Raw genomic sequence first — 12,359 nt, forward strand, 5'->3', positions numbered from 1 at the left:
AGGAGTTGCGGACTTCCACAGCGGAAGGAACCAAGAAGCAGCGGACAACTTGGGATTCAATCTTTCGATATGGGAAGCATACTTCCAGACCAACTTCGTTCCACGAGGCTGACGTGTGCCTCCCTAACCCTGGCCGCATGGCGGTTCCGACGGGAGTTTGCTCAGTAATGTTTGATGTCGGTGCCTGAACATCGGCTGCTCGGTTTGTGGGCCGCAGGGCATATTTTAAGGATTTTTTACTGCGTCCCAAAGGTGGCATAGGGCACACGCTTTGATCGGAAAGGGCACATTGCAAGCGAAATAGTATATAATGCAAGTGAGATAATGTACAGATACATTGTGTACTGTGCTGGTGGAGGGGCACTGCAAGCGGGATATTGGGAGCGGGCTGTGATTGCTTTTGGCCAGTCTCGAAATTCGCCCAGTCGTAGTGCGTTCTTTATCCGCATTCAAAGGGCGGACCGGCGATTTAATGACATTTACATTGTTGTTAGTCACTCGTTTTCCTGAACGGCGTTGGGCGTGTTTGACCTCCCTTGACGCACCAAATTGTACCTATTCTTAGAGAATAAAAATGAATATGCACATGATTAAAATGTGATACATACGTCTCTTCATGCGTTTTTCACCCTTATCAATCGATTCAAAATAGAGGTTGACGTGTGAAACATTGCCAATTTGCATTGAAGATACTATGTGTTTGAAATAATTAGATGACGTAAGGTCAAACAGTACCCACCTAAGTTGTGACAAGAAATCATCGGATTTTAAAGCTACATAAAAAATCCATCATAGATTAATGCTTTGGATGAACGGATGCTTTGGATGCTTCGGATTTCGCTTCCTTACTGCCTATCATGTAATATAACCCAAACTTTTCCCAATGGAAGTTCCTTTGTTTAATTATTATGCCCAGAAATATGTCGATTTTGTGCCATTTCCGGGCGCTTTGGGGGGGGGGGAGGAGCATGGCCCCGTGGCCCCCTCTATATCCTCCTATGGCCAGACGGCCATGACGGCCCTGATCTGACCGTATGCCATCAAATATCAAACTTCGCAATGATGCGATATTTTTTCGGAAAACGTGCCGGTATCTCAAAAACTATGATAGCTAGGAGGGCGCAATCGATAGGAGAAAAGCAATCGATATATTTTGAACAGCTCTTTCGTCAATATTTCGTCAGAATTGAGTTCAGATCAACGGTTAACCCTATTCCTGGCGGGCTCCGCCGGGACAAGAAACTGGCGGGGGGGGGGGGGCGATTCGGCCCTCCCTTCAGATCTCAAAAACTACACATCGCAGCGACAAACGGCGAACGGCGTTTGATAGGTCGTTTAAAGATCTACAACTTTTATATAAAAGATTTTCAGGTCAGGTCAATATTGAGGTCACCAGAGGTCATCAACGATAAAATGTTTTGGAATGAGTTACCTACATATATAACTTTTAAACTAAGAAACATAGAGACATAAAACCAATACATTTTTTGTTGCTCTCGCCGAGGCGATGCGAAATAAGTATGTGATGACCTTCACAGGTCAATTTGAAATTTGACCTGACGTCAAGGTCAGGTCATTCATCAATGAGGTTGTGGGGTATGGTCATGCTGCATACCAAACGACGCGCCTTGACCAGGCGAGCAGTTTGGTACCACTTACAAGTCTTTAGCACCATCATGTCGTGATTTATTGACAGAAAAACGATTTATGACGTCACATGACCTCAGATGACCTTTGCCGGTGCCCCTGTCAATTAGCGGCACCAGGATCATCACCGATGAGATAATCTTCCATAATACTGAAAGAATTGGGTGGTTTTGACTCGTTTACAGGAAGCAGGAGGCGTTTCAATATTTTCCCATAGGCTTGCAATGTAAAGGTGACGAGTCTGGCCTGACCTCAGGTCACAGATATGAAAATTCTGAGATATACAAATTGCACATACTGGTACCCTAATTAAAGCCTGAAGAGAAGAAATTGATCGGTCAAAAACTCTAGCTCTGGCGTGATTGCAAACTTTTCTGAGGTAGGGTCACCAAACCGCCTCTGGTGACCTGATCTGAGGTCAGATCAACTCAAAATTTTCATAAATGTTGCGTAAAGGCCTTCTAGGAAAAGTCAGAAAATTTGAGCTTCCTAGCTCAAAGCGTTTGGGAGAAATAACCAAAAAAAAAAACCTCAGGGGGGCTCCTGAGCCCCCCCCCCCCCCCCCGCCAGGAATAGGGTTAAGGCTCCATAGCCAGAAACGGGTAAAATTACAATTTTTGTCAATATAGGTTTCATGAAAAGCTTTTGAACTAAAAAAGGTAGAGAATTTTCGTTTGCACGATCGTTCTTCTCTCATTTTTACCTCGAAATGTCAAGGTCAGAACTTGACCTCACATTAAGGTCATTTCGTGACCAAGATAGATCATGTCGCATATCAGTCGATGCGTTTCGATGAGGTACCTCAAAACAATGATACAATCCACTGTGCATGCAAAAGCCCTGTAGGGCCGGATTCTGGGCCAGGCTCCGGGCCTGCGGGCTCCAACTTGACATCTCTAAACAGGACTTTAGGGAAGGGGAGGACACAGAGTCTGAGCCCTAAGGACAGGGCAGGCACAGGCCATGAAGCTAAGATAAGACGGATACTTGAGGGCTGGGTAGGATGCAGGGTCCGAGGGCAAAGCAAGGCGCGGGTCTGAGGCTATCATTACACAAGGCCGGAGAGTAGTGCAAGACACAGGGCCTTAGAACACCTGATGATCAACACACCTGATGGCAGGGCAACACGCAGGATCTTAGAGCAGGGCAAGAAATAGTACCTAAAGGTAGAGCAAGACATAAGACACAGGTGTGGCTTAAGGCCCGAAACACCGCCCACGTCTTGTCATACCTTCGGGCCCCGAAGGTATGACAAGACGTGGGCGGTGTTTCACGGACGCTGCTATCAAATTCCGCGAGCTGACGTCATACTTGTGGTAGTGTTTGAGCAATGGGCCTGCTGATGTCTCCTTGGAAACCCAATTTGACACGTGTAATAGCAGCGTGCTGCTATCACCGGTGAAACAGGGCCAGGGTATGGGGCCTGAGGGCAGGGCAAGGCTCAGGGCATAAAGTCAGAACAAAGCACGGGTTCTGAGGACAGGTAAGGGCACGGGGCATGAGGACGGGAAACGGCACGGGACCTGAGGGCGAGGGACACCACAGGGGCTGAGGACAGGGCAGGGCACAGCGCCTGAGAGCGGGCATGGGACACGAGACCTTAGGGCAATGCAGAATACAGGGCTTGAGGGCAGAGTAGGACACAGGGTCTGATGGCATGGGACGGCACAAGGCCTGACAACAGGGCAGAGCACAGCAACTTAGGGCGAGGCAGGGCACGGGCCTGAGGGCGATACAACGCATAAGGCTTAATGGCAGAATAGGGCACAGGGTCTAAGGGCAGGGCAATGCACAATTTGCACATTGCACATGAGGCCAGGAAGCAGAACATGACAGGACAGGGCCTGAGGCAGGGCAAGGCATTAGGCTCGAGGATGGGCGCGGGGCCGGGGCATGAGGACATGGGAAGGCACAAGGCCTGATGGCAGGGCAGGGCACATTACCTGAAGACAAGGCAGCGGCACGGGGTCTGATGGCAGGACGTGTCACAAGGCTTGAGGGCAGAGAAGGGCAGGGGCCCCAAACTAGGGTAGGGCAGGGCACGGGGCCAAAAGACGGGAAGGCAGCGCATCAAGTTTCCAGGCAGAATATATAAAGTATCGTGTTTGAGGGCAGGGTAGAGCGGGGCACAGGGCCTGAATGCAGAGCAGGGTACAGGGCCTGAAGAAAGGGCAGGGCAAGGTACAAGACCTTAGGACAGGGCACTGGGCACTGGGCAGGGCACATATCCTAGGGGTATAGTAGGGAAGAACATAATAAGGTGTATGACCAAGGGTAGGGCAGGGCACAAGGACTGGAGAGGGCATGCATGTGCTTAGGTACATAGTAAATCAGGGCACAAAGCAATCGGAAAGCCAACATCTTTTACACAGTAAAAGACCGAGGCATGTTACTTATTTTTGCTCGCACTTTTCGGCTGAAACCGTGGCATTTCAGTGTGGGACGCAGTGGTCCAAATTTCGCGAGGGCTACGTCCCAAAGGTAGGGGGCTGCGTCCCAAAATGGGACGCAGTCAGTATGTTAAAATATGCCCTGTTGTGGGGGATATGAGACGGTTCCACCACGGAGACCGGCTCATATCTGCCGCCTCTGGTCGCTCGCGGTGACCCTGGTGGCTGCCGTTCGGCCGCCGTCGGCACAAGTTCCAACCCCGGCCGGCCGACCGACACGGGCGCTGCGGCCCAACTATTGAGTCAGCCCTCGTCAGGTGGCGACGATCATAACTCAGTTTGGGTGCCGCCGGCGTCGGTCGTATATCGGCGGTGTCTGTGTCGGCCAAGTTAGCCGATTGGCGGCACGGCGGCCACCTGCGGCGGCTCTCAGGCGTGCCGGCAGTCTGTCAGTCTGAGCGTGTGTGTGTGGGCGCGGCACGGACACCGCGGGCGGACACAACAAGGCCGAGCACGCGCCCGGCTAGCCGGCTCGTGCCGTCGTGGCTGGTTAGAGGAGCTGTGTACTCTCCGGTCCTCTTTCGGGAGCTGACTGCGCTGTCTTTACCTGCTCCGACAAGCTTCTCTGTCCCTGAAGATGCTGCCTCCTGTCCTGGCGAGCTGTCCCTCTCCTTCGTCCGGGAAGCTGTTATTCTCGCCGTACTGTCCCACGAATCTCCCCGCTGCGGGAGTTGAGTCCCTCTCCCAGGGAGCCAGGTCTTTCCTTCAGGGATTGTCCGAGGGAGTTGCTGTCCTGGCTGTCTCTTGGAGCTGCTGTCTCGGGGAACTGCGCCCATCTCTATGCCAGGGACCTGCGCCCTCCCATCTGTCCTGGGAGCTGCTGCCCCGCTGTCCCAGGGAGCTGCAACCTCCCTGCTGACCCCGGGAGCTGCTGTCCCGGGAGTTTGTTTCGGTCCGTTCCGGAGCGGGCGCTGCCGTTCTGACAAATGTACAGCGCTGAGTGGGCGTCACTTAGTGGCGAACGGCGCCGGCCGCACCGCATGATGAATGACTATTTTATGGACGGGCCACGCGGTCGGCGGCCGCCGCGGAGCGCGCCACTTCCAAAGGCCGACACGAGCTGCTGTCGGCTGTTTTAGCGGCGCTCCGTGCGGCCGGGGTGGCCGGGTCTCGGCGGTCGTTGAGCCGGGCCCGCTGATTGTCGGAGCGATGGAACAGACCGCCAACCGGGAGCCAATGTCTCACTCACTGTGAACCCGCCGCCGCCGACCAGCAGTGGAAGCATCTCACTCACTCAGAGCCCACCGCCGATGGGCAGAAAACGTCCCAGTCTGACCCCACCACCGACCAGTGTCACCGTCCCACTATGAACCCACCGCCGTCGATGGGCGCCGGTCACCACCCCCACCTAAAACCCCCATCATTCCACTAGCCCACTACTGATTAGTGTTACCTCCGCTATGTCACTCACCCTGACTAAAGTCCCACCATTCTCTATCCCATCGTGTCGAGCATGTTTTTTTTTTTTTTTTGGTTGTGTAATCAATGCCCTAAATTGAAAATGATTTAGCATGAATTTGTCTATCTTCGCTCCTCATGCGTTCGCAAATGCATCACTTTGTCGTCAATTATGCTCAGTTACGCCGACCGTTCGAACGCTTAATCCGCTCGAACCATTGCTCGCAAAAACGCAGAAACCGATATCACGAACCCGATACTATACAAAAACGACAAAAAGCAGAAACCGTCTGGAGCGCACGCATAATGTAGTCCGCGCTTGCTCTGCCTCGCTCTCTTGCTGCCGTGGAGAGCCACTCTACCCCAGAAAGGCATGATTGGGCTGGCCGTAGATGTCATGCAGATGCATTGGCAGCTGTCGGTGCTCTACAAATATTCTTCATTGTATGCATGTGTTATTTACCGGTAATTTGTTTTATGACTGCTGAGTTGTTAATGGTTATTCAAAGTCAATATCTGGTGACGTTGCGGCTGATCCATGATTGACTCAAATTGGTGGCGAAAACTAACCTGACCCTACGTCACCCATAGTTGATGGAGGCCATCAAAAGCGACAGGACCTCCGAGCTTGTCTATTCGGGTCGTTTACCCGTTTAATATCGTTATTTCGCGCGAGGAGAAAGTCATCTCGACCTGGACGGATGTTCCATAAAGCCGTCGGCCTTTTAGTTAGCTTCGCATGTGACGTCATGGGCCGGGGCCATTTTTCCCGGTGTCGACTCCTGATGCATCATGGGTGGAGCTATTGATACCCTCCTGGCTAACGTTAAAGCGCCTCTGGACTCTGTCTGCTGGTGGTGCCACTTGTAGTCTGAGAGGACGAACGCTCCTCACTTGGGCTCTGGACGTGATCGGCAGTCCCGACACGCCCTGGGGTGCTGAACAGTTCCCATCTGACGCGACCAGCCAGGTGGTCAGTTATTCATCGGTGTCGGCTCCGGTGCTAACGGCACGATCACGGCGAGGTACAGATTGCCCAGCAATAATCAATGCAGTGACCCCCGGGCTCTTGGGAAATCGCCGGTGGCACGGAGCGTGTCCTAGGGTTGTAGTGTATTATGAATGTCACATGACGTGGTCTGGTACGGCTAAGAGACTTGTTACTGCCAAAGGCTGGTCTGGGCTTAGTTTCCCTTTCTTTCTCTGAAACGTTGTTATACTACTTTGTTCTCCGTCAGCTTCATTGATCCCCTGACCCAATTGCATAGTGTATCTCTGTACGTTTGCTCCTCCTCTCTTTCGTCCGGACCGCGGTGGACGCCCCGCCGCCCTCTAGCACACGCTCAGGCCGCCTCTCCCCTCCTCTCCTTTCCCCCAACGCTTCCCAAAACCCGCTTCAACCTTACCCAATTCTCTCCCGATTCTGTGTCAAATCATGCATCATTTAAACTATTTAATTATCCTCCAGACATGCGTATTCTTTTGATTATCGGAGGAATTGAATCGAACCCTGGGCCAATAAATAACAAGAAATTATCGAATAATATTACGATAGCCCATGTAAATATAAACAGTATAACGGCCACTGGCAAGGTCCAAGAGCTAACAAATTTTGTCGACGTTAATAAAATCACAATTCTCGCACTCACTGAAACTAAATTGGACGACTCAATTAACCCGAACCTTTATACTATTGACAATTTTCATCCACCCATTACAAGACACAGAGACAGACACGGAGGAGGCACGGCAGTATACATTCACAGCTCACTTACATTTTCCAGAATTTCCTCACTCGAATTGCCTGGTGAAGAATGGATTTGGATAAAAATAAAAATAAAAGACTCTACATTTTTACTGTGCTCAATCTATCTCCCACCCAATATTCCAGCACATCGACAAGAAGAGTTTATAGACAGACTAACCGACAGTGTGACTCGTGCACATCTCTACTCCCCAAATGTATTATTGACAGGCGACTTAAATGTTGGCAACCTATTCCTCCCTCCAGATACCTATCAACATAGTGGACTGACAGCTTTCGACCGAAAATTAAGAGACGCAACTGACACCATTGGACTAACGCAACTCATCGACCAACCTACGCGTATTGAAAATGACACATACAACCTACGAGACCTCTTTTTTACATCCAATACTAAATTTATCATTGATAGCGGACTTCTCTCTTCATTTTCGACACTTGACCACTTTCCTGTATTTGTGACGCTATCAATCCAGGGAGAAAGGAATGATGACAAATATGTAACCGAGTACTGGGACTATGCAAATACAGACGCCGATAAATTAACACACATTTTACAACAAACAGACTGGACAACAATTCTTTACAAGGACACTGATGACGCAGCGACTGATTTTACTAACCGTATAATTGACGCAGCCAAAGAGTGCATACCGATAAAACAAAGCAAACGAAGACATGACAAACCTTGGGTGACACCAGAACTTTTGAAGGAAATTAGGAAACGTGAACGTTTATTTAATGCTGCCCGAAAACGAAAAACCGACAAACAAGCGTGGGCAAAATGGAAAACCCAACGCAACTTCGTGACAAATTTGAATAGACAACTTTACGACGAACATGTAAAAAATAAAGTATCACTTCTACTTCAGAACAAACACGACCCTCACAAATATCATAAAATTTTAAGAGACATAACAGGTCATAAACAAAACCATTCCATACCGACACTCATACAACACGATGGCACAACAGCGACAACTGACACTGACAAAGCCACCATGCTGAATACATACTTTGCCTCACAAACACAACTTGACATCACAAACGCACACATTGCACAGCTTCAAACATACACAGCAAGAAACACTGAACCAGTACCCACTCTCAGCAGCATTGACATCACCCCTGGTGAAGTCCTTCGAACCCTGAACAGCTTAGACGCTAATAAAGCTTGTGGTTCAGACAGATTGCCTACGAAAATTTTAAAAATGACAGCATTACTGATTTACGAACCTTTGACACAACTTTTTAACAAATCTCTCACCACCGGAATATACCCCACATCTTGGAAAAAGGCTAAAGTTCGACCAATATTTAAGCGAAAGGGAACTCCGTCTGAATTAAATAATTATCGCCCAATCAGTTTACTTCCGTGCATATCAAAAGTTTTTGAAAAAATTATATTCGCTCATATATATCAACACATTACTGAATTTTCGCTTCTAACCGACAGACAAAGTGGATACCGACCAGGACACAACACTCAACTGCAACTTACATACATGACAGACTTACTGTACAAATCTCTCGACAACGGACGCGACTTCACCACAATATACTTAGACATTTCTCGATATTTTGAAAAGATTTGGCACAAGGGTCTTCTTATTAAGTGTAAAAAGGAGTTTGGAATAACGGACAACTTACTGACGTGGCTTGAATCTTATCTGACGGACCGACAGCAGACAGTTGACATTAATAATATTACATCACAGACACTGACACTTGACGCTGGGGTACCGCAAGGATCGGTTTTAGGGCCACTTCTGGCGATTTTATATTTAAACGGACTATGTGACAAAACCACAAACAAAATGCTTTTTTATGCCGATGACTGCTCTTTATACTCGTCTTACTCTCCAACTGACAACTTTCACGACGCACAAACGACACTACAGAAAGACCTAGACATCATACACAACTACGGACAAACATGGGCTATAACATTCAATGCAACGAAAACCACACAACAAACTTTCTCACATCGACAACAAACTAATCGACCAACCCTTACTTTCGGCGGTACTTTATACCCAATAGCAAAACACATACCTAAAGGAATGCTTCTATCTCTCTATATTACTTACGTTCAACCTTTCCTCGACTATTGTGACATCACTTACGACGGACACATCACAACGACTGACGGCATGCGACTAGAAAAAGCACAAAACAGAGCAGCACGACTGATCACTGGGACTGGACTTCGGACATCGACTAACGGACTGCGACGAGAACTAGGATGGACTTCTTTGACCGACAGACGGAAAATCCACAAACTTCAGTTTTATCACAAATTAATATTCAATCCTATAGTTCCCGAATTTATTAAGACCATTATTCCTAACACAAGACAGCAAAACACAACACGAACTTTACGAAATATTTCAGCTCAAACAATACCATTGGCCAGAACCACATCCTATCACCGATCCTTCGTCCCATCCTCTACAAGCCTCTGGAACACATTGCCCGAACATCTACGCACAAACAATAACTACTTTACCTTTAAAAAACACCTAAAAGAACTGATTACACAACCCCGTCCACCTCTGTATTATTTCCTAGGCACAAAAACAGGCAACATTTTACACACAAAACTACGACTGAATACTTCAAAACTTAATGCTCATCTTTTCTCCATACAACAAGCTAATTCACCCTCTTGCACTTGCGGCTATAATTCTGAGAACACAAAACATTTCCTACTTTCCTGTCCACTTTATCATACTCAGCGAAACATTCTTTACAACACCGTGTCGCCCGTCATCCGCACTGACTTTTCCACTCTCCCTTCCTCCAAACAACTCGACATCCTTATCCACGGTACAGACCTGAGTCGTGAGGAGGGCCGTGTGGTTGCCACCGCTGTCCAATCCTTCATCATCCATACCCATCGCTTATAAAATACAACATCCCAGTCCCAATCCTCACCACTACCGTGGTCGGACGAGTGGGCGCGGTGCGGGGCAGCCTTGCAGTGCCGCCGGGGTCGTGGAGCGTTGCCGGGCTTGGGCGGTCCGGTCGATCGACGATCACTTTGACATGTTTTGCAACATAAATGTTTTTATTCCGTTCTTCTTGTTTCATTGTGTTTCATCATTATTATTGTTGCTAAATACGTTAAGTACTTCTCGTTTAGCAAGCGGCGCCATGATTTAAGTGCGTAGCACTTTTGCGCCAATTGCATACTTTATTTGTTATATTCATATGTTTGTTATTGAATAAATGGTCTCTCTCTCTCTCTCTCTCTCTCTCTCTCTCTCTCTCTCTCTCTCTCTCTCTCTCTCTCTCTCTCTCTCTCTCTCTCTCTCTCTCTGCTAATGACTTGGTGTGCTTTGACGAGGATCGCTTTTCTTGTCAGCTGTTTGACGATGTAAGAGTATCGCCTTGCTGACCTATGTCCACATAACTGCTCAAGCGAAATAACAAATGGTTGTCTGACAGACGTGTTTGCCAGCATAGTCGCCCCCTCTCCCGTAATGACGTTCACTCCGATCTCCCTTTTCAGGGTCCCTCGTCTGACAACATGCTCCCCTCTGAATAAGTTTTCTTTAAAGTGCCTCCTGTCTGAGCGTGTTCCCATCTGACCGGGCTCTCATCCAACGTGACCATGGCTCCATTTGACTATGATTCAGTCTGGCTGTGCCGGGTGCCCCATGTCCCGTTTTGACCGTGCCCGCTATACTTGTGTCCCGTACCGTTCTTATCGTGTTCGCTTATGACTATGTTTTATTTGATCATGACCTTTTCTGATTGTTTTCCATATTTCTTCTATGTCTCCGTTATGTCACTGTACCGTGTCCCCGCACTCACATTGTCCATCTCTCTGACCTCGCAGGACCTGCAGACGGAAATCGACTCGCACCGGGACGTGTACGCCTCGCTGGTGGGCGGCGGCCAGAAGCTGGGCGCCGGCCTGGACAATGCCGAGGAGGCCTCCATGCTGCAGTGTCGGTTGGACCAGATGAACCACCGCTGGAACTACCTGAAAAACCGAGCCGTCGCCATCAAGTGAGTCCGGACACACCCGTAAAGTCCTGTACTGCCTCCTGTCGCCCTTTGGCGCTCCGTCCGCCGGTATTTAACACGGCATTGCGTGGGATGGGTGAATGATTTTAGGTAATTGTTCGCAGTGGTCGTTCCGAAGTAGTTGGTGAAAGATGTAAAGCATCTCCATCTTAGCTGGATCACTTTGTCTGGCCAGATATCACCATTGACCCAGTGCCATTGACCTTACGCCACCCCTTTCAAAGGTAAGCTGAGCTAGCGGAACCAAGACGTGTCCGTGGGCTTTACCATAAACGTTCAGCTTATCGATTAATTGGCTCATTCACTGTTTTAGGCACGGTGTTATTGTTTCGCAAGACGAGGAACGTATTGATAATACTATAATTAACATTGCATAATTGCATAGTTATGGGAACCTAGAAAATATTTTTGTGTGCGTTATGTAATCTACCATATGCAATCGGCCGCAGCTGGATATAGCTTTTACAAATAGCCGTTTTCTATATCCAAAGTGCGCTGCTCATGTGGTACCATTTCTCGAACTAGCCAGTGGAAAATTGTGAATTTCATGGGCATCCTGTGGAGGCGGAGGGCATCAGATTCAATTTCGGTCAGTCGCCTGTGCGCGCCGATGATATACATAGGTAGGAATCGGCTATCGATCTTACCGCTCGTCGGCACGGACGCGCCAAAGGTCACACTCGGCGCCGCCGGCTGATGAATGACCCGGCCCAGGGGTGATAGGTGACCCTACCCTACACAGCTCGTCAGCGGCAGTCTGCAGTCAGATCATTAACTCCTGGTGTGCCGCCACCTCCTGTTCTGTCGTGCTGAAAGGTGTCGGTAAACACCGTGTCAGATTCAGTCCAGAGTATCGGTGTATCAATCGTCGAGCACCAGGAGGGTGCGAACTGCGATGGCACGTCACCTGGCTCGATATACTGCCAGTGCTGTGGACTGTAGACCTCGGCAGCTGGTCACTCCGATGGCCACTGTGTCCACGCTATAACTCCAGGCTTTCACTGAGCGAATAGCGCGGACAGAGGTAGCACCGGCTCGATGCTGAGCTGCTACTGCGCGTCCAC

General features: G+C 49.0%; 1 protein-coding gene across 9 annotated transcripts in view; it reads left to right on the forward strand.

The window, feature by feature from the left end:
* LOC122388846 (dystrophin-like) overlaps window positions 1-12,359 on the forward strand; it is a 185,658-nt gene that overhangs the window by 142,022 nt on the left and 31,277 nt on the right. For all 9 annotated transcript variants that reach the window (XM_043380307.1, XM_043380310.1, XM_043380313.1 and 6 more), the window contains one exon: window positions 11,105-11,277. In XM_043380307.1, coding sequence (XP_043236242.1) covers window positions 11,105-11,277 — 173 coding nt within the window. The remainder of the gene's footprint in view (window positions 1-11,104; window positions 11,278-12,359) is intronic.

This window comes from Amphibalanus amphitrite, unplaced genomic scaffold, assembly GCF_019059575.1.
Source record: "Amphibalanus amphitrite isolate SeventyFive unplaced genomic scaffold, NRLGWU_Aamphi_draft 000337F_arrow, whole genome shotgun sequence".
Classification (NCBI taxonomy): Eukaryota; Metazoa; Arthropoda; class Thecostraca; order Balanomorpha; family Balanidae; genus Amphibalanus; species Amphibalanus amphitrite.